At 44.3% G+C, this 23148-nt stretch overlaps 1 protein-coding gene across 1 annotated transcript in view; it reads right to left on the reverse strand.

Annotated features, from left to right (window-relative positions):
* The window catches only part of PACS1 (phosphofurin acidic cluster sorting protein 1), a 654146-nt gene that overhangs the window by 578303 nt on the left and 52695 nt on the right, over positions 1-23148 (reverse strand). Inside the window, exon 2 of the mRNA XM_077450086.1 lies at positions 19313-19400. Within this exon, the coding sequence (XP_077306212.1) occupies positions 19313-19400 (88 nt within the window). The remainder of the gene's footprint in view (positions 1-19312; positions 19401-23148) is intronic.

The raw sequence follows: 23148 nt of genomic DNA on the forward strand, positions 1-23148 counted from the left end.
GTTGTTTTTCCATTTTTGGATATATTTTTTCATACATTTGTTTGGACATTCTAGCTTTTCATATACAGCAAAGAGTGTTTAAATCCTTTTTTTATTTGTTTGCATAGTCTAATGTATGTATTGATTACATTGGTCACATTGTAATGTGGTAAAAACAAATAAGCGCTACACTGTTTTTCACAAAATTTATTATGTCACATTTGTACACCTAGATGTTGTGTTAGCTGCTGTTTGTATCTCGTTTACACATTTGAATAGCGCAGTGTTTTTGGTTCTTCTTGAAATAATTCTATGTGGTAGCAGGCATTTGACAGGTCCTCTTGACGGGGGAGCAAGGAGAGGACAGCAGTATATACCGTATATAGTGAGCGGGCAGTCCATACAGAAAAGGGTCCCTCACTTGCCAATGCGGATTGTTACTTTCAGCTTCTGCAAATGTGCTTTTTTTCCTACACCGAATAGCGTGGAGAAGGGGCAGTCATTCAAGCCTGCGACCAAATTAAACAAAGGGGTGGGGTCACCCAGTGACATCCCCCAGTGACCCTGCCCGTTTGTTTAATTTAGTGGCAGGCCAGAATGACAGCTCCTTCCTGGTGCTGTTAAGTAAAAAAAAATAAAAATAAAAAATACACACACAAACACATAATTGCATTTAAAAAGCTGACAGTTACAGTCGGCATCGGCAAGTGAGGAAGCCTGTCTGTACGGACTGCCCCCTTACTGTATACTGCTCTATCCTGCGCCTCTCCTTGCACAAACTGCCCCCCCCCCCCCAAATTACAGCTTCAAATGTAAGGGAAAAAAATAAAAAGTTAAAAATTACAGTCTGGCTGCACCCTCACTATATATACTGCTATATTGCTCGCCTGCCTTTCTCCACCACAAAATCCCCCCCACAGCGACTGGTTGCTCCTAACAACCAATGCAGCAATGGACCATTTGATTTTTTTTTTTTAAACTGATGAAAAATAGGGCTTTTAGCCGGTCAAAGAAAAATAAATAAATAAAATACATATATACATAGTTATTATTATTATTAGTATTATATTATTAAGTTGAGGGAAGCGGCTAAAAATAGATGATCATCCCTTGTCATCCATTTTTCCATAGGACAAACAGTCCACATGTGTGAAATGGGCCTTAAAAATCATTATTTTCCTCAAAAATTCTACAAATACCCCATCATGACAACGTGAAAAGAAGGTTTGTTTGAAATCTTTGCAAATTAAAAAAAATAAAAATAAAATATATATATAATAAATAAATAAATATTGGGCCACGCAAGCACATCCACAGAGTTGTCCTGTACCCACTCCTTTGTTATGGCTGTGTGCTTAGGGGTCATTGTCCTGTTGGAAGAGGTACCTTCATCCCAGTCTGAAGTCCAGAGCAGGTTTTCATCAAGGATATCTCTGTACATTGCTGCATTCATCTTTCCCTTGATCCTGACTAGTCTCCCAGTTCCTGCTGCTGAAAAATATCCCACAGCATGATGCTGCCACCACCATGCTACACTGTAGGGATAGTATTGGCCAGATCATGAGAATTGCCTGGTTTCCCCCAGACAGGAAGCTTGCCATTCAGATCAAAGAGTAAAATTTTTGTTTCATCAGACCAGAGAATTTAGCTTCTCATGGTCAATGTCCTTTAGGTGCCTTTTGGCAAACTCCGGGCGGGCTGTCATGTGCCTTTTACTGAGGAGTGGCCTCCATCTAGCCAGTCTACCATACAGGCCTGATTGGTGGAGTGCTGCAGAAATGATTGTTCTTCTGGAAAGGTCTCCTCTCTCCACAAGAGAAACGCTAGAGCTATGTCAGAGACCAACGGGTTCTTAGTCAAGGAGGTGACCAAGGCCCTTCTCCCTTGATCGCTCAGTTTGGCTGGGCGGCCCACTCTATGAAGAGTCCTGGTGGTTCCAATCTTCTTTCATTTATGGATGATTCAGTGTCAGGACCCATGAATCAGACGGAGACAGAAAAAGCAAAAAATATTATAATATATTTTCACACCTTAAAAATGGTAAAAAATTTTTTTATTATATATATATATATATATATATATATATATATATATATATATATATATATATATATATATATTATTATTATTATTAATGGTACAAATCAGTAACGTAGTCAAACCACAACCAGGGTACAGGAGCCAAAAACAGGTAGTCAGAACAAGCTAGTAGAATCAGGAAGCCAGAGATCAGTGTAGCCGGAGACAGCAAACAGGATCAGGAACCAGAAGGGACATCAGCCTGGCACGTCTTAACAGGAACACACCAGAGAGTCTCCAGATATGTTTGACCAAGGTGAAAGAACGGAAGGAACGAACCAGGCAGTTTAAATAGCAACAAGGGGCTGACTGACCATCAGGAAAAGATCCCCAAATGAGCCACTGTGGAACCATGAGTGCTAGTAAGTAAATAGCTGAGCATCCTCAGTACTGATAAGGGAGGGCAGAGCCCAGCCCTGACAATAGCACCGGGGTTGAGAAGAAAACGTCTATGGAAAGCACGGAGGAGGACAGGAGCCTGTACATCCCAGGATGTGACCCAAGAGCGTTCCTCCGGATCGTACCCTTTCCAATGAACCAGGTACTGTATGCACCCACAGAACCTATGGGAGTCAACGATCGATTTCATGTCATACTCTTCATGGTTCTCAACCTGAACTGGGCAAGGACGTGGTACCGGAGGTGGTGAAGTGGTTGGAGACCTAGAAATCATTCAAAATGCACATGTCAAAAAGGTCTAATGCGCAAGCCACTGGGTTGATGTTATGGAGAAAACAGAAAGGCCCAATAAACCGTGGTGCCAGTTTCAGTGAGGAACACAGAGTCGGAGGTTGCAAGATGACAGCCAGACCCTCACCCCAACCTAGTAGGAAAGCGCAGGTAGGCGTCTGCGGTCAGAATGGAGTCTGTAACCATCACTGGCACGTTGCAAGGACTCTTGGACCCGTACCCAAGTGGAATGAAGATCACAGAGATGATCCTGTAATGCAGGAATTCTTTGAGGAACAAATGAGTCAGTCAAAATAGATGATAATTCGCCATAAACTGGCAAGACAAGCGGGAAGCAGTAATGACGGCACTATTGTGAGCAAACTCCGCCTAAGATAAGAGGTCTGACCAGTTATGGTGGGCAGAAACATAGCAACGCAGAAAGTGCGCAAAGGCTTGGTTGGCTCATTCTGAGGCCCCGTTGAACTATGGGTGATATGCTGAGAAGGAAAGCTGAATTCCTAACTGCACAAAAGGCTTGCTCAAACCTGGAGACAAACTGGTTACCCCTATCCGAGATAACCTTGGGTAGCCAATGTAACTGAAAGATCTCCCGAACAAAAATGGATGCCAGTTCTTTGGATGTGGGCAACTTCTTTAGTGGAATACAATGTGACATTTTTGAGAACCCTAGGAGCCCTAGGAGTTGGGTAACTCCACAATAAAATCCATAGATAGGTGGGTCCAAGGCCTCTCTCCATTGGGTATGAGTTGTAGGAGGCTCACTGGAAGGTGTTGTGGTGTCTAAAGCCTCATACACACATTTTCGGACGACCGAAGAGGCTACTCACCATACCAAAATCCTCGGACAACAGAATACAACTTTGGAAGTTATGTATGGGTGTTGAATTGTTTTGCATGTATTCTTTCATCTGAGCATGTGTAGTCTTGCTCTTAAGATTTTTTTTTTTTTTTCGTACAAAAACCATACTGATTAAATGAAAAAATTGGACGTCGAGTTCACATATGGCAAAAATGTTATATAGTCTGCACATCAAGGTTTTTTCGGACGAAAAACCAGCTGTCAAAAGCACCATACTAAAAATCAGCAACGCGTTTAGACTAAATTTTACTTTTGATTTTCGCATCCATCGGGCCTTTACTCCAAGCACACAAGTGGCTGCATCAGCGTGGAGTCTAGGCCACCAGAATTGTTGAGAAAAAGCCCAAATTAGTTGATTCTTCCCTGGGTGGCCAGCTGCCTTGGGAGAATGGTAAATCTGGAGCAAAGCAATGCAGAGATGCTCAAGGGCAAAACAAGGTTTCTCAGAAGGAGAATGGATCTGAGTGGCAAGCATTCTGTCACCCAAAAGGTGAAGTGAGATTAGTAAGAACAATGGCCAGAATACAATCAGGAGTTATCACAGGAGCAGGAACAGACTCCATCTTGGAAGCAGAGGAAAACTGTCACGACAATGCGTCAGCCCTTACAGTCTAAAGGCCCGTACACACGATCTGACTTTTTGACAACAAACATGCAAATTAGCCGTTTTGGAGCAACATCTGACCGTGTGTATGCTCCAGCGGACAAACTTTTCCGTTTTCATCGGACTTGTCGGCTGTGTGAACGGACAAACTTTTTGACAACATAAGTCCAATGGAGCAAAGTCCGATCATGTGTACACAAAACCATCGGACTTTTGTACAAGGTACAAACACGCATGCTCAGAACCAATGCAAAAGATCAGACAACAATACAGAAGTTGACCAAAGTTGGCGCTAAAAATGAGCTAAAATGAGAGCTAACAATTCTGTCTCCAATCTAGTTATTGCATTCTGCAGGAGACAATTTCTTGTAAAAGTAGCCACAAGGATGCATAGCCCTCTCAGAGGTAGGACATTGAGACAGAAGGGTGCCTACTTCAAACTCAGATGCATCAACCTCAAGAATAAAGGGCAGCTTAGGATCAGGATGTGCCAGCATAGGAGCTGAAACAAAGGCAGCCTTGAGACGCAAAGGCTTTAATGGAATCCAGGGACCAATTCTGTGGGTTACCATCCTTTCTGGTCATATCAGGGGTTTGACCAGAGAAGAGACGTTAAATACATTTCCGATAATTGGCAAAGCTGAGAAACCATAGCGGAAGTAGACCTACGGGTCAACGCCACTGTAGAACTGCAGAAGGTTTCTCTGGGTCCATCGAAAAACCGGCAGTAGAAATTGCATAACCCAGAAATGTAACCCATTCACGATGGAATGCGCACTTTTTCCACCTTTGTAGCATGCAGGAGACAACTGTGTGGTGGCTCTCTGGGGATTTAGAATATATGAGAATATCTTCAAGATAAACCACCACACACTGCTGCAACATATTTCAGAAGACATCGTTAATGAATTCCTGAAGATCCGCAGGAGCGTTGCAAAGACCAAAACGTCAGTACGAGTAATGTGTAATGTCCTGCCCTGGTATTAAACAGTTTTCCATTTGTCACTCTCACGAGATTGTATGCCCCTCTCAGATCGAGCGGTGTGAAAACCGTTGCTCCCTTGAGGTGGTCAAATATTTCTGTAAACAACGGAATCAGATATGCGGGCTTAATCGTGATGCGATTGAGACCCCTATAAAATCAATACAAGGCCTCAGTTCACCACGGAGGAAGAAGAAGAAGAAGAAGAAGAAGAAGAAGAAGAAGAAGAAGAAGAAGAAGAAGAAGAAGAAGAAGAAGAAGAAGAAGAAGAAGAAGAAGAAGAAGAAGAAGAAGAAGAAGAAGAAGAAGAAGAAGAAGAAGAAGAAGAAGAAGAAGAAGAAGAAGAAGAAGAAGAAGAAGAAGAAGAAGAAGAAGAAGAAGAAGAAGAAGAAGAAGAAGAAGAAGAAGAAGAAGAAGAAGAAGAAGAAGAAGAAGAAGAAGAAGAAGAAGAAGAAGAAGAAGAAGAAGAAGAAGAAGAAGGACGAAGAAGAAGAAGAAGACGAAGAAGACGAAGAAGAAGAAGAAGAAGAAGCCAGCACCAGCAGGAGACAAGAATATGCAGATGAACCCACAAATTGCATCGGCAACCTAGTCCTCCGTGGCTTTATCCTGCGAGACAAAAGGGTAAACCTGGACACGAGGGGGCATGGCACCAAGCTGAAGGTCAATTGTGCAATGAACACTGTGCCTCTGTAACCAAGGATAATCAATAACCACCTGGTAATGAGGTGAGGAAATGTATTGGATTATTTCATGATGAAGAGCCCCTATGGCCATGGTCAACAGCGCAGTCTCACGAGTCACATGGGCAGGTTGTAGAGGTCTCCCATCAATAGCCTCAATGGCAAGTGGAGTGGCACCAAGCTGCAGCGGAATCAAGTGCGTAGAGACACAAAGGCACCATCTATGAACAGGCCTGCAGCCCAAGAGTCGATTAGAGACTGTATTGATGGAGGACCCAGATCAAGAAAGGGTAACCAGAACTAGAAGCTTATCCTTCAGGATACTTGGGACGCAACAACCCCACCTAAGGTCCGTCTCCTACAGCACCCCAGGTGCAAGCTTTTCCTGGACAGGTAGGACAAGACTTCAAAAAGTGACCTGCCTGGCCACAATAAAAAAGGCACAATCTCTCCATCCTCCTGAAGGCTCCAGATCTATAGGTACGTCTCGGGCTGCTGTCTCATCTTTGATGTTATCTGAGAGACCATGAGAAAGAGCAGCCAGGAGGGCCTCATTGTTCCAAGCAACCTGCGTTGCCAGGAGTATGAAATTCAATGGCATAATCAGCAACAGTTCTCGTACTCTGATGGACCTGAGGCTCTTGGCAGCAGTAGTGGAGCGTGCGGGAATGTCAAACGCCCTTTTAAAGGAAGCCACAAACTCAGGGTAACAAAAGGACAATTGGTCTTTGCATCTCACAAAGAGGGCTTGCCAAGGCTCTATCAGAAAGCAAAGAAATAAAGCCTACTTTACGGTCTGCGGGAAAGGCCTGGGGCAGCATCTCAAAATAATATTCCAACCTGGTTGAACTGGATTGCCTCCTGAATCGCTGGGAAGCAGAGCAGAACCAGGCATACCCTTCAGAGAGATAATATTCAAGACGGATGCCTGCACAGAGACCGGAGAAGCAGCAGGGACGGCCAGCAACACAGATTGTACTGGAATAGCCACAGTGGGAGGATGCAGGTGAGCAGTGCGAATCAGGCAAACTGATCCATGTGGTGGTCCTGCTCATTCAATCTGGAAAAAATATATTACCACTAGGTGGATTGCCTGAATTATCTGAATTCATGGCCTTTGCCTACTGTCAGGAACCATGAATCAGACGGAGACAGAAAATGCTGTAAAAATCAAACCTTTTAATAGAATGGTAAAATCAGTAACGTAGTCAAAATAAGCCAGTAAAATCAGGAAGCCAGAGATCAGCATTGTTGGAGGCAGGATCAGGAACCAGAAGGGACGTCAGCCAGGCAAGTCTTCAACAGGAGCACAGCAAAGAGTCTCCAGATATGTTTGACCAAGGGAAAGGCACGGAAGGAATCAACCAGGCAGTTTAAATAGCCAGAAGGGGTTGGCTGAAAGCAGGAAATGATCACCAGGTGAGCCACTGTGGAACGATGAGTGCTGACAATTACCGACAGCTGAGCAACATTAGTACCAAGAAGGGAGGGCTGAGCCCAGCCCTGACATGGAGTCTACTGTGCTCATCGGGACCTTCAATGTTGCAGAAATTTTTCTGTACCCTTACCCAGATCTGTGCCTCAATACAATCCTGTCAGAGGCCTAAAGACAGACAATTCCTTGGACTTCCTGGCTTGGTTAGTGTCGACATGCACTGTTAACTATGAGACCTTATCGGATAGGCATGTGCCTTTCCAAATCATGTCCAATCAACTGCATTTACCACAGGTGGACTGCAATCAAGTTGTAGAAACATCTCTAGGATGATCAGTGGAAACAGGATGCACCTGAGCTAAATTTTTATTGTTATGGCAAAGGCTGTGAATACTTATGTACATGTAATTTAAAAAAAAATTTTTTTTTTACCAATTTACAAAGATTGCTAACAAACTTCTTTCTCGTTCTCATTTTGGGATATTTTTGTAGAATTTTAAAGGAAAATCAGGAATTTAATCAATTTTGGAATAAGGATGCAACATAAAATCTGGAACAAGGGGGGCGTGGCCCGACGTGAATGGCAGCGGATGTGTGTTACCAGCTCCTGATATCCACGGAGCAATCCGCACCTTACCTGCACAGAAATCTTTTTGAGAGACACATCCCCTGGTCCGGAAACGTCCTCCTGCATCCCCCCCCAGGCTGCTATTTCAGGGGCATCTCGTCTGCAACCTCCTGTGGATTTCCGGCAAGGATTCCCACCAGCCGCTGCCATCTTGCCTCCCCGAGGCCTCCCGGATATCGTGGAAACGAGCCGCTCGGGAAGGTAAGGGACTACCATCTGTCCCCTCCCGCCACACATCTCTTGGTCTGGGACACTCTGGGGGCAGTTTTGGGCTTATACATCGCCCGGGGAAGACGCGGCTGGCTCCAGCCCAGTGCGGCCTAGTTAGGCCTGAGGATCCCTGATCTTTGCTAAGGCCGTTGCCCGTGGGAGCGCGCCGAGCACGGTCCGGCCTCCTACAGTGGACATTACCCTCATAACAGCTGCCCTGACCCCCCCCCCCCCCCCCCCCCCCACTGATCCAGCCCAACGGTGCATTCCTCAGGGCTTGGTGGCACTACAGGCCTGCGGTCGGCATTTTGCGGCCTGCACCCCCCCCAGAAGCCAGCGGACTTTCTTGATAAAAGCAGGGGTGCGGGAGGCCTTAGCACGCAGCCCATCAGGGCGTTTGCAACCACAAGGACCCTGTTTTGTAGCAACCCCCATCCTGCACCATATTTAGGATTTTAAGTGAATGTAATTGATAGGTGCTCCATCCAGCATTCAACTCCGAAGCACCGACTATGCCAGCAAATACACCCACAACTCGCTCTGCATCGGCCAAGAAATCTAAGACAGCGGCGACTAACCACACCGTCACCGGCTCCATTCAGCATTTCCTGGCTGCCGGTAGAACCAGCGCAGGTAGCAGTCAAGCCAGGTCCACGAAACAGCGCATCTCCCTCTTCACTAGCTGCCTCCATGAGAGATGGCTCACCTGCCTCATCTTGCTGCTCTGACCTCATGGAGGATCCCGGGTCCCCCTCAGGCTCAGAAATGTCATCGCTTCTAGGCGGCCTTAAAAAAGAGCTAGTCGGGATGTTCCACGGCCTTGGAAAAAAAAAAAAAAAAAAGATCACAGGAGTGAGGACAGATATGGCGCACATCCTTGACAGGGTTGAGGAAACAGAGCAGAGGCAAGAATCTCATGCAATAGCCATCAGAGAACTTCAAGAATCTGTCACGCAACTAGCCCTTTCTCACCGCGCCTCCTTGTATAAGCTTGAGGACCACGAGAATAGGAATCGTAGGAACAACTTGCGCATTAGGGGCCTGCCTGAAGCGACCGGTGACGACTTGGAACCGTCGATCCACGGAATATTTAACACAATATTGGGAAAGCCACCTACCGAACCACTGCTCTTCGGCCGAGTTCATCGAGCTCTCAGGCCCCACAACCTTAATACAGAACAGCCCAGAGACGCAATATGCCGTCTACACTATTTTACGGACAAAAATGCCATCATGGTCAAGTTAAGGAACACCCCCAACAGACTTTGACGGCGCGATTCAACATTTTCTCTGACCTATCTAAAGAAACTTTAGACCGACGACGAGCCCTCAAACCACTTTTGGAACATCTACGCTCCAATGGGGTCACCTATAGATGGGGTTTCCCGGTGTGTCTCATCGCCATCAAAAATGGCCGCTCCCACACCCTCCGGTTTCCTGAGGAGCTGACAATTTCTGAAAGACCTTAATATGCCGATGTTGGAACTCCCGGGCTGGCAAGACCCGGTTCCTAAACTCTCGCATATTCAGGACTCCCAATGGCAACAGTCCTTCACAAAAAAAAATAAAAAAATAAAAAAAAAAGCGCTCCTCTGCGCCAGGCTCTACGCAACAACGTAGATGAACATCGGGTGATCGTGCCTAAACGCTGTGTTTTTTTTCCCCTTCTCCGGCTATTTTTCTCTTCTTATTGCAGGTTCTACCGAATCCGGTTCTGTCCAAAAGGCAGCAAACCCAACGAACAGGGATCTTTCCTTCTCAGCACCTGTGAAACCCTGAAAGGACTGTCTTCCGGGTGTATGTTCAGGGTCCCAATAGACGTTCCCCCACATCGGGACTGATCCGCAGAAGGTTATGTAAGCCTGCAAATTGTTTAGCTTAATGTGATGTGTATCAGCCGTAAGAGAATGTTTGTTCTCTCTTTTCTATTCGAGTTTATAGTTTAATGTTGGAGCATAAAGGTTTTCTCCCACACATTATCTGACACAGTTGAATGCTGGTGGAGCATATTGCTCCTATGTGCCTTTTACACGGCACGCCCCCCCCACTTCTTCTGGGGTTGAGGAGTATGGGTTGCCCTCAAGTTTGCTTGTCCGTCTTCCTTTTGGAGGTCTGGACGGCCGCCCGTTCCCCCCCCACAGGGAACACAGCAGAACTCTGCGTGACAAGTTACGATTTCCCACGTGTCCAGTTGGACGTTTTTGTTGTTTCCGTTCTTCTATCTCCTTTATCCCCTCTGCAACTATCCGCTTCTCTTCCACCTTACTCCCTCCTTCAAGGCTGACATGCATGGATAGGTAGGCTTAAGGGTTGCAATCCACTGTCATAATGGCCACGCTCAAAATTACCTCCTATAACGTTAGGGGTCTAAATGTAGCGGCTAAACGGCATCAGATTACTCGGGAATTACGGGCTCTTGCCCCCGCCATCATATTTCTCCAAGAAACACATTTAACTCACACTACGCAGGTCAAACTGACCTCGCCTTATTTTCCCCAGTGGTTCTATAGCCTCTCAGATACGAATAAGGCTAAAAGGGGTGGCCATAGGTTTCAGTGGAAGCGTACCCTTTTGTCTTTCTGCTACGCAAGCGGACGACCATGGCTTTCTAGGTAACACCCAATATACTCTAGCAAAACATATATTGCCCGAACAACAATCAACCTACATTCTTATCCCAAATTCTCACTTATTGCACTTTGCTGAGGGCTTACTTATACTAGCAGGGGATATGAATATGCATCTAGATCCCGTCATGGATACATCACACGGTCTCTCTAATATTTCCTTTAAACGCCTTTCCTATGTCAAAAAGACTCGTGGAGCGACAGTTGATAGACTTTTGGCGTATCCTCCACCCAAAAGAAAAAAAAGACTTCTCCCACTACTCAAAGACCCATCAGTCCTACTCCCGCATAGACAATATATTCCTAGACCACCATCACCTCCCCTTATAACAATCCGCACATATTAGGTACTGCGATTGTCAGATCACGCCCGTGTCGATGTGTATGACCATGCCCACTTTAGCCCATCGCTCCAACAATTGGAAACTGAATGACTCTCCTATCTAACCAAGTAGACGTTGCTCTGTTAGCCTCCCTTATCTCACAATATTTTACGGATAACAAACCCTCTGAGACCTCTCCTGCTATTGTATGGGAAGCTCACAATTCTTTTGAATTCAATTCATTGAACTAGGGGCACGGAAAAAAAAAAAAAAAAAAAGAAGGAAAAGAAGGAGCATGGTCAACAACTCGAGCAGGTCTTACACCAGATAGAGGAACTCAATAGGCAACAAACTAACCCTACACTCATCCCACCTGGAGGCACTCATGCTGAAAAGAAAAGAACTAAAAACTCTTCTTAACCTCGACACCGCCAAAAAATTTCAACGCTACTCACAAAAACTCTATGAGTGGGGGAACAAGCCTAGCAGACTGTTAGCTAGATCCCTTAAAGAAAAACAGACTAGATCATTTATACCCAAGATAAAGTTACCCAACGGAAATTTAGTCCATGCCACATTGCTAAACCCTTCAGAGATTATTATGTAGACCTGTATAAAATTCAATGTGACGCCCCGTCACTGACTGTAAAGGAGAGACGTAGCCACATGCTTGCATACCTAAAAGATGCTAAATTGCCCAAACTTTCAGACTCCGCGCTTGAGGAGCTCGAGTCTGAACTCTGTCGAGTAATTCCAGATGGCTCTAAACCATACACCGACAGGCAAAGCACCCCGGGCTGGACGGCTACACTATCCTCTACTACAAAACATTTATGCCACTTATGCCAACTCAATTTCACAGACCTCGGGACTACGCCCAGAATCCCTTACAGCCCACATTTCAGTAATCCAAGGCGGGCAAAGACCCTACTCAGTGCGGAAGCTACAGACCAATTTCCCTCTTAAATGTAGAGATTAAACTATATGCCAAGGTAATGGCTAACAGACTGCTTCCCCTTATACTCAGCTGGGTCTCAACAGACCAGACAGGCTTTATGCCACACAGAGAAGCCAAGGACAACTCTCTCCGGGCGATATCTCTCATACAATATGCACAAAGATCTGCACAGTCCACCCTACTCATGTCCACAGATGCTGAAAAAGCGTTCGACAGGACTGGGAATACTTAAAACTGACCCTTCGTCACTTCGGACTCGGTCCCAAAATGTACCATTGCATTACCTCCCTTTACTCCACTCCCACGGCGCAAATTCGCATAAACGGCACCCTGAGTGACTCATTCCAACTATTTAAAAGGGACCCGGCAGGGCTGCCCTCTTTCCCCCCTGTTCGCTCTTACTCTTGAACCCTTCCTGGCAACCATAAGACGTAATATAAACATACATGGTATTCAAGTAGGTAATAAAACACATAAGTACGCGGCGTACGCAGACGACATTTTATTCTTTATCCAACAGCCCCGTGTCTCACTCCCTAACTTAATGTCGGCGTTCTCCACTTTTCAGACACTGTCCAACTTTAAAATTAATCTTTCTAAATCTGAAATCCTAAATATTAATCTGCCTGCAAGAGAAGTGGGCAGTTTAAAACCCCTCTTCCCCTTTAGATGGGTCCACCGAAGCATGAAATACTTAGGAATACATCTCACGCCTAACATCCAATCGCTCTTTAAACATAATTATATTCCATTATTGAATAACATTCGAACAGACCTACAAAGGTGGAGCACGCTGCCACACTCCTGGTTGGGTAAAGTGAGTATAGTTAAAATGAACATTCTTCCTAGAGTCCTCTTTCTTTCAAATGATCCCATTGGGTGTGCCTATAGGGTTTTCTCGCTATTGCAGGCCATGGTCTCACTTCATTTGGAGGAACAGTCATCCTAGAGTAGCTAGAGACGTACTGTTTCGTTCCAAGGACTCTGGGGGACTGGCCCTGCCAAATTTTAAGACTTATTATAACGCTGTAATTTTGTCTAGGATCTCCGATTGGAAATATGCAGCCAACTCCAAACTTTGGGTGAGCCTTGAACACGCCCTTAGTAAAACGGATCTCGCAGTCACACCTTGGTTGCGGCGCTCCTACAGGCGCCTCGCCCCAACCACCTCCTCACTGACCGCTTCCACACTAGACATATGGGACGCTTTGCATAAGAAACTCATGGACTTACGCTTCACCTCTGCTACCACTTCTTGAACACAATTACTTCCTACCGGGTCTGTTAGACCCTGGATTCAAGACATGGTCGCCAGGAAGACCCCTGCTTCTGCATCATGTTCTCTAAGCAAATGCTCCTAAGCCTTTGACAGATATTCTTGGCCCCAAGCCACTTACGTTCCTAGACCAATGGAGATATACTTAATTGCAAGGTTTTCTCCGAACGTTGCCTCAGCCGCTAAGGGGGATACAGGAACTAAACAATATCGAGGAGATATTTCACCCAAAGCATCCGCCAGAACACAGTGTCTCGTTTTACAAAACGCTCAAACTCCAAGGAGACACTCACCCCCTCTTCCTCGCCAGGTGGGAGTCAGACCTGGAATCCTGCCTCCCACAAGGACAAAAAGATAAGGTCCTGCAGCTGGCTCATATCTCCTTAATTGCATCAAAGATGGCTGAGGTCAATTACAAATTGCTAACCAGATGGCACTATATACCATCAAAACGCCATCAGATGTTCCTCGCCAATTCCCCATTGTGTTGGAGGAATTGTGGGAGCGAAGCAATACACGCGCACATATATCCGCCCCTTCTGGTCTAGAATTATCAGACTTATACATCAAAATATCCAATGTCTCTCTCCCTTCAGACCCATGGACCATTCTCTTCCATGCCACCATGGAACCAGTTGGAAGATCTAAACGTTCCATAGTCCCTCACCTGCTCAACGCAGCCAAAGCACTCATAACCACCCATTGGGGTCAACCAGAAACTCCAACCGTGAAAAAGTGGTTTAAAAATATTTCTGAGGTTTATCTCATGGAGGAAATCACTCACCGCATCAAGGACACTCATCAACGACACACTCTAACCTGGTCCCCGTGGACGGAATTCAAGCACACCACAACTTATAAGGAGATAATTGCACAACCCCACTGAGAATCAATTCACGTCTGTTGTTGAATATGCTATTCTCTGCTATCATTATCTTACAGTTGACCCCCTGAGGTTGCTACTTGGCTCTCCTTACTACTTGGCTCACCTCACATGTATATGTAATGTAAAGCGACATATACTTAACTGTGCTCCATGCATGCCAGCCCCCCCCTCCCTCCTCCACCCCCCTATTTCCTCTTCTTTTCTCTCCTTTTCCACATTTCTCCTGGGAACAATGCACACTTTCCCCAACTTGAACCTAAGCATAAGGGTTTGCAGAAGCATTGCTGAGTGCAAAATATTCAAATTCCTTGTCGCAAGGAGTATGAAACTGGTTTTATAATGCACTTTAGGGTCTATAAGTGATCGTACCAGTCTTTAATGCCCTAGACTCTACCCACAGAATCTATACTACCATGTTTTGTTTAGGTTCATGCTTTAACGTTGTTTGTATTCCCAGTTTTTTTTTTTCTTCAACAAACATTTATTAAACAAAAAAAAAATAAAAAATCTGGAACAAGTGAAGCGCTGTGAATACTTTTCGGATGCACTGTATATACAGATGTACCACACTAAATAAAATAAATTTACTTCCTGACAGGGTTGCCAACCATTCAATTTTTACACTGTCCGTAAAATTTCACTTGCATCAAAGTCCTGAGTTTGTCCTTTACAAAAAAAAAAAAAAATATGGCCTAAGCTTGGCTTTAGGACTGCACATGCACTGTGCCAAACTCGGAGAGGGGCAGGAGGCCTGTGGTGACGGAGTCGTGCCTTTTTTTAATTACATCAGAGGGAGTGCCACCAGAGGTCAGTGCATGCATTCTAACAGTATGTAATACATGATACAAGAGCAGAGCTTGTACAAAAGGAAGGAATGATTCAAAGCAGTCATCTCCAACCCCCTGTTGATGACAGAGCTACACAGGAGGAGGTGAGCAGCAACCGCGGTACGCACAGGGCTATCAAAGACCGCGGTCACCACTCATCTGCTGTGCAGCAATGCCTATGTGTCATCTCTCGGCTTCCACATCTGTCTGGGCAATGATATCATCCTATCAGCAGGGCAGTGGGCAGGAAGAGCAGAGCAGATTGGAATAGAGAACAGGAGTCTTCATATTAAACAAGTGGGTATTCAAGATAAGTTGGGCAGTTCCAGCCCTCCATCCATATCTGCAGCTCCTACCGCCCCCTGTCCATAGCATGACATTGTCAGCCACGGTGGGGGGGGAGCCGGGAGAGGACACACAGACTGCAAACAGACTCTGCCCTGCCAAAAAGGTAGGAGTCATGTGCAGGGGATGCAGAGATTGGAATGAGGCAATAAGGTTAGATGGGGGGGGGGGGGAGGAGGAGAAGACTGGAGGGGTACTGTAATGGAAGAGGCTGTGATTGCTAGGATCACTGTAATATAAAGGGAATCCGCACTGTAATCATTAGTGCCCCTTTACAGTGCAGTCCCCTTTACATTAATGAAAAGTGGACTGTGCTCTGTATGCAAAAGGAAACCTGTGATGTGAAGGGGAACGAAAGATACTGTGGGACTGTTAAATCAGTATCCCCAGAGTTCCCCTTTACATCAGTCTTTATTGTTCAAGCACCATAAGGGGGAACCCTGCAGAGACTGATGTAAAGGGAAACTCTGGACTCTGATGTAAGTGAGAACTTTATGGACTGTGTTGTAAAGGGGAACTCTGTGGACACTTGTGCAAGGAGGGGGGGGGGGGTTGGGTGCCCAGAGACCCACTTACATCAGCATTTCCCTTTACACCAGAGTCCACAACATTCTCCCGTACATGAGAGTTCTCGTTTGCACTGCAAAAGGGGAACCCTGCAGACTCCCTGCCGGGTTAGACTAATCTGACCTTCATGTAAAAATGGAGAACGTTTTTTTTTTGCCTTTCATTATACTTTAAGCATATTGCTAATAGCACTAGTTACAGGTTTGTTGCTTAAATTTTTTGAAGCACCAGTAAAATTTCATGATTTTTGTCAGTAAAAAATTGGTGTGTTTTGTAAATTGAAGGAAAGAAAATTGCATAACATATGGCCTGCCTAAGAGCCAAGTGAAGGAGCATATACAGTGCCTTGAAAAAGTATTCACCCCTTGCCATGGTTTGTGTTTTGTTGCCTCACAACCTGGAATTAACATGGATTGTTTGATGATTTGCATCATTTAACCACTGGGCACTATAACCAGACCAATTTTCAGCTTTCGGTGCTCTCACATTTTAAATGACAATTACTGAGTCATACAACACTGTACCCATATGAAATATTTGTCTTTTTCCACACAAATAGGTTTCTTTTGGTGGTATTTAATCACTGCTGTTTTTTTTTTTTTTTTTTTTGCGCTATAAAAGAAAAAAAAAAAAAAAAAAAAAAAAAAAAAAGAAGACTGAAAATTCTGTAAAAAATGGATTTTTGTTTCGGTTATAAAATTTAGCAGATTAGTAATTTTTCTTCATAAATTTTGGCCAAAATTTATACTACATATCTTTGGTAAAAATAAGCACAAATTGGTGTATATTATTTGGCCTTTGTGAAAGTTATAGAGTCCACAAGCTATGGTGTCAATATCTGAAAATTGATCACACCTAAAGGACTGACAGCCCATCTCATTTCTTGAGACCATAACATGCCATAAAAGTACAGATACCCCCCAAATGCCCCCTTTTTGGAAAGAAGACATTCCAAGGTATTTAGTAAGAGGCATGATGAGTTTTTTGAAGTTGTCATTTTTTCCTACAATTCTTTGCAAAATCAAGATTTTTTTTTCCTTTACAAAATTGTCACATTATCAGTTTATTTCTCACACTCAGCATATGCATACCACACATTACACCCCAAAACACATTCTGCTATTACTCCCGAGTATGGCGATACAACGTGTGAGACTTTTACACAGTGTGGCCACATACAGAGGCCCAACATGCAGGGAGCGCCATTAGGCGTTCTGGAGCATCCAGGCCAATTCTGACATTTCTCTCCTACATGTAAAAACCATCATTTATCTGCTAGAAAATGACATAGAACCCCAAAACATTATATAATGTTTTTTTAGGAAAGACCCTAGAGAATACAATGGTGGTCGTAGCAATTTTTCAAACGCGTTTTTTTTTTTTTGGGGGGGGGGGGTTTTAAAGCGCAAAAAACAGTAAAGTTAGCCCAATGTTTTTGCATAATGTGAAAGATGAAGTTACGCTGAGTAAATAGATACCCAACAGGTCACTCTTCAAAACTGCACACGTTCGTGGAATGGCGCCAAACGTCGCTACTTAAAAATCCCCATAGGCGACGTTTTAAATATTTTTTTACTGGTTACATGTTTACAAAAAAAAAAAATAGAAAATGGTAGAGTATTGGCAGGGTATTGGGCGTGGTAGGGTATTGGGCGTTGCAGAGTATTGCAGGGAATTGAGGGGTTAATTTTTTTCGGTGAGCAGCAATGTAGGCACTGCAGATGCAGCCGGTTTGTTTACAAGTGATCGCTCCGTCACTTGACGGAGAGATCACGCAGTGAACAAGGTGCGATGAGCGGCCGTTTACCGTGATCCGTGATGCGCGGTCACGGATGCTCTCAAGTGCGCGCCCTAGGGGGGGCGTGCAAGAGCAATTCTGGGAGGAAATCATATGACAGCCTCTCAGAGTTAAACAACCGCCCTGTAGCTGTCATTCGGCTATGGGCCGGTTGTTAAGTGGTTAATATACAGAACATGCCCACAACTTTGATTATTATTTTTTTTAAAGTCAATACTTTGTAGAGCCACCTTTTGTGGCCATCACAGCTCCAAGTCGCTTTAGATAAGTCTATATGAGCTTGCCACATTTTACCACTGGAATTTTTGCCCATTTCTCCTTGCAAAACTGCTCCAGCTCCTTCAAGTTGGATGGCTTGCGCTTGTGAACAGCAATCTAACTCTGACCACAAATTTTCTATTGGATTGAGGTCTGGGCTTGACTAGGCCATTTCAACACATTTACATGTTTCCCCTTAAACCAAGTGTTGCTTTAGCAGTGCGTTTGGGGTCATTGTCCTGCTGGTAGGTGAACCTCCGGCCTCAAAATCACACAGAGTGGGTTTTGCTCAAGAACATCCCTGTATTTAGCACCAGCCATCTTCCCCTCAACTCTGACCAGTGTCCCAGTGCCGACTGACCACAGATATTCTATTGGATTGAGGTCTGGGCTTTGACTAGGCCATTCCAACACATTTACATGTTTCCCCTTAAACCACTCAAGTGTTGTTTTATGGTCTTTATGGCAGTGTTTGGTTAGTGCTGCTTCTTGCTTAGGTGTTGCAGCCTCTGGAATCTTTCAAAAAGGCATGTATATGTAATGATAGCTCATGTGACACTTATATTGCACACAGGTGGACATCATTTCACTAATTATGTGATATTTGAAAGGTAATTGGTTGCACCAGGGCTTTTTATGGGCTAGGGGTGAATATACATGCCAATTATCAGTTGTTTAATGTCTGAAAAAATAGTTTTCTGTACATATTTTTCTAATATTACTTCACCAACTTAGACTATTGTGTTCTGATCCATCACATAGCCGGGGGGGGGAACCACATCCGAGGACTATAAGCTGCCTCGAGGGCCATGTACATGGCAGCTCAAAGGAGCAGCTCCTCCAGGCTTCCGAGTTGTTTTGAGCTCTTATTCTTTCTGCCTGCAAATTCCCTTTTATGTTAGCCAATGTGTCCATGCACACTATGGCTCTTACAGGCAAAAAAATAAAAAATAAAAGAACCCGCTAAAATTCAAGTTTTTTGAGAGGAGCTTTCGAGCAGAAAATAAAAACGCCTAAGTGACCAAAAACAAGCAAAAGAGCATGAAAAAGCCCAAAGATGTCCACACAAAAAAAAAAAAAAAAAAAAAAAAAAAAAAAAAAAATTAGCTGAGGAGAGGGTTTAAGGAAAATAAAAAGCTTAAGCTCAATAAAAAACATAAAATAAATAAAGTATAAGCTTCTGCAAGCCGAAATAAAAGCTCAAATGCCTGTAAAAGTAGCTTTTTCTTTTGAGCTGAAGTGCGCATGAGCCCCAAAATGTTTCATAGGCCAGAAGCTAAAATTTATAAAATTACCTGGAGTTTAACAGCAATAACAACAGAGGGCAAATCTTTATCCAGGTCCTTCAGCATAACAAGTTTCTGCAAAGTCAAAGAAAACAACCTAGGGAAAAAAAAATTAAAGTATTATTTTACGCAGTATGAAAAATATTGTTGTCCATCACCGTTAGCATGGACTTCACACCACTTTCAGTCATAGCTCCCCTATAGTAGCCTTTTTCCCCCTATAACGACAAGGTAACCCAAATACACCCCCCCCATCCCTTCTAGGGAAGGATCGCACACCAATAATATAGGTCAAACATCCGACAACTATTTTATTAATTTGCCATAAACATAAACATTTCCCCCTGCTGAGTCTGAGCTAGAGCTCTCCAATCAGAAGTAAGCATGAGCTTTGCCAACTGCAGAGCTAAAAAAAAAAAAAAAAAAAAAAAAAAGAAGGTCTGATGTACACAGGAGGAAAAAAACAAAACAAAAAAAGCCACTTTACTGATCCGTAAAGATCAGTCAGTAATATATTGATAGTATAACACTTTAAAACTGAAAATAGAACACTTTACATTTGGAAGTACAGCAATACCTTGGATTGAAAGTAACACGGTTAACAAGCGTTTCGCAATACGAGCCATTTTTTAAAAATCCTGACTCGGTTTAAGAGTGTTGTCTTGCAAAACGAGCAGGAGTCAAGCTTCTTTGGTGTGCACTACCGCATTTGGCCAGAGGTGCGCTGGGCGCTGGTGACACTCGGAGCCGCTCAGAAACACATGAAAATATTCCATTCACAAGTGTTTCCGAGCCTTTCCGGGTCTCTCCGGAGTCCCAACCCCAAAAATATATATATTGTATTGAAGTGAATGTAAACCCGATTCATAACATATGAGCTGGGCATATATCTGCAGCGTTTTCTCATCTCTCGCCAAAGCACCAAGTCCCTTGGCTTTCTTTTGCTCAGTAGCGCTGTTATCAGTCTGAGAACTTCTGACAAGTTCTGACAGGAGATAAAACCAGGCTGAAATTTGTGTTGGGGAGGTTGCTATAGATTAGCAGACAGCTTGACTTGTCAGCAGATCTGTGCACATTCCTTCCTTCACCAATGTGGAGTGGGGATGTGTGCGCGCCTTTCCTCCAATCAGCTGTATGCCAATAATCCACTCCCAGTGCTGACCAGGAAGAGAAAAAAGCGTGCACTTTCTAAAGGATACATACAGATGAAGACAGCAGATATACATACAAAAAAACGATGTAGGGAGATTTGTTTCATCTCTGGGCATCATCTGAGGCTGTTCACTTCACTGGGTATACGTGAGGGTTTATATCCACTTTAGGTTACATAAAAAAAAAAAAAAAAAACAAACACACAAACACACAAACACACAAACACACAAACACACAAACACACAAACACACAAACACACACTTAAAAACCATTGTAGTGGTACATCCGCATCAAATTATGAGGGGGGGACACATTTTTAATTAATTTGGTTAATTTGCTGTTTGCACGCCAATATGTGACATGTTTTGCCATAAGGCTTTTGATATAAAAAATAAAAATAAATAAAAAGTAACGTTTATTAAGCATAAATGAGACAATATAGGGTAACAAAGTAACTAAAGGGTGAAACGGGCACCAACTCTTTTCAGTAAAAGGTACAAAAAAAATAAAAAAATTGTTCGACAAGTGCATCAAGATCAGTTGTTAATATGACCCATTTGTTTATAAGAGGCATCAATGCGAGCGGGATTTTTCTGGTGAGGGAAGTGGGGGGGGGGGATCCTGCGACCATTGTATTCAGGCTTTGGGACATCATCATCCCTAGGCATCGGAGGTGGAGGATTCTTTTGTCCACCTGCCACATACCTTCTGAAATTTACCTGGGCACTCACGATGAGAGTACATAAATTTTTTTATATGGTAATGTAAGGTTCACAGCCCTTTTCCATTGCTGCAGTGTGGGAGGGGTAGATCGGAGTCTTAGTTGAGCTATCTGCATTCTAGCAGTAAAGAGAGTTTCAATGCAAAAATGTTGAGAGGTATTTCTCACCTTCTGGTAAGGGGAGTAGACCAAGTATGCATTGGCATGGGCACAGTGTTTAGGGGGGGGATCCCATATGGTCATGGAGGAATTTTATAATATGCGCCCAGTAGTGTAGGATGGGTGGGCAGGACCACATCCCTGCACCTAGGGCAAAATCGGGTCCACACCTGGCTTAAATTTAGACAGTCGAGCGGGGGTGACATAGGATTTGTGAAGGATGTAAAGATGAGCAAGTCTGTCAGAGTTTGGATGATACTTTCTTGGGCATTTCCAATATTTCCACTGTTCATCCTCAATCGTTCCCAGATCCATCTCCCATTTCATCTTCAGATGATATGCGTGGGCTGTGGATCTAGGTGTAAGAAGGTGTGACTATATAGAGGATATCAATTTCTTAGGGTCCTTGCCGGTTATTATGTCCGCCAGTGACTGTTTCCATTGCGGCGGCAGAGCTCCCGAGCTGAGACTGAATGGCGTGTCGGACCCGCAGATAGCGGAAGAACACGTGATTGGGAGATCAAATTCTTGTTTAAGGGTTTGGAACGTCTTGATGGTATGTCCGGTGAGAAGCTGTGACAGGTATATAATGCTCTTGGCTATCCAGATCTTATGATCCGGAATAGTCAGTAATTCTGGGAGGAGTGGGTTCTCCCATAATGGCATGTATGTATGTATGTATGTATGCATGTATGCATGCAGAGAGGATGCCTCGACAATAGTTTATGCTTTGTGCCAGATCTTATTGTGATGTACCAACATGTGCCTTTTATCACTCAGGCGTGAAAGACCCTGGTGCTTACAAAAGGAGTATCTGGAAGGGGTGGGCCACAATATCTGTGACTGCCATACACACCAGTGTAGAATATATATGATTTTGTCTTTTCTGTTCAGGTAGTGGAAGTGAGACAGTTGAGCAGCTAGATAGTTTAGTGTCAGGTAGGGCAGCACCACCCAGATGAACAGGGCATTTGAGGGTTAACCATGAGTTTGTGTCTGGAGGAGCCCCAAATAAATGTGTTAGAAAAGATTCCATATTTTTAAAAATGCGGGGTGGAACGTAGAGTGGGGCATGCCAGAAAAGGTAAAGTAGTTTGGGAAGAAGAATCATTTTTACCAGGCTAAGGCAGCCTATAACCCCAAGGGGGGAGTCTGGACCAGATCTGGGTTTTATTTTTAAGGAGTTCAAAGAGTGGCTCTAGGTTGAGTGATATGTAATCCGATAGAGAGCGGGAGCATTGTACCCCTAGGTATTTAATATGACTAGTACGCACTAGAGGTAGGGTCATTTGGGTGTCCAAGGGGGCTGTAACATCTATAGGGAGAATCTGAGATTTGGACCAGTTTATTTGTACCCCAGAGAAAGCGCCAAAGTGCTCAATTAGATGTAAGGCAGCAGCCAAGGAGGGACCCGTATCCTCTAGGTAAAGCAGCATGTCATTAGCGTAAAGGCTGATCACCTCAGTCAACCGGCCCATGTGGAGACCCTGAATATCAGGGTGGGCCCTGATGGCAATCGCCAGGGGTTCCACAGCGAGCGCATAGAGCATAGGTGAAATTGGACAGCCTTGGCGAGTTGCCCGGGACAGTGGGAAAGGGTTGGATGTCAACCCGTTTACCTGTACCCGGGCAGTGGGGGCCTGGTAGAGGAGTTGGAGCCACTTGATAAACCTGGGGCCAAAGCCAAATCTGTGAAGGCACGCCCATAAGTAGCTCCACTCCACTGAGTCAAATGTCTTAGCGGCATCAAGGCTAACCACTACTCGTTCACCGGCATTGTCATGGGGGGGTAAGATTAAATGCTGTGTTCTT

The sequence above is a fragment of the Lithobates pipiens genome, unplaced genomic scaffold, assembly GCF_037356315.1.
Source record: "Lithobates pipiens isolate NorthernLeopardFrog02 unplaced genomic scaffold, aLitPip1_a1.2 Scaffold_10, whole genome shotgun sequence".
NCBI lineage: Eukaryota > Metazoa > Chordata > Amphibia > Anura > Ranidae > Lithobates > Lithobates pipiens.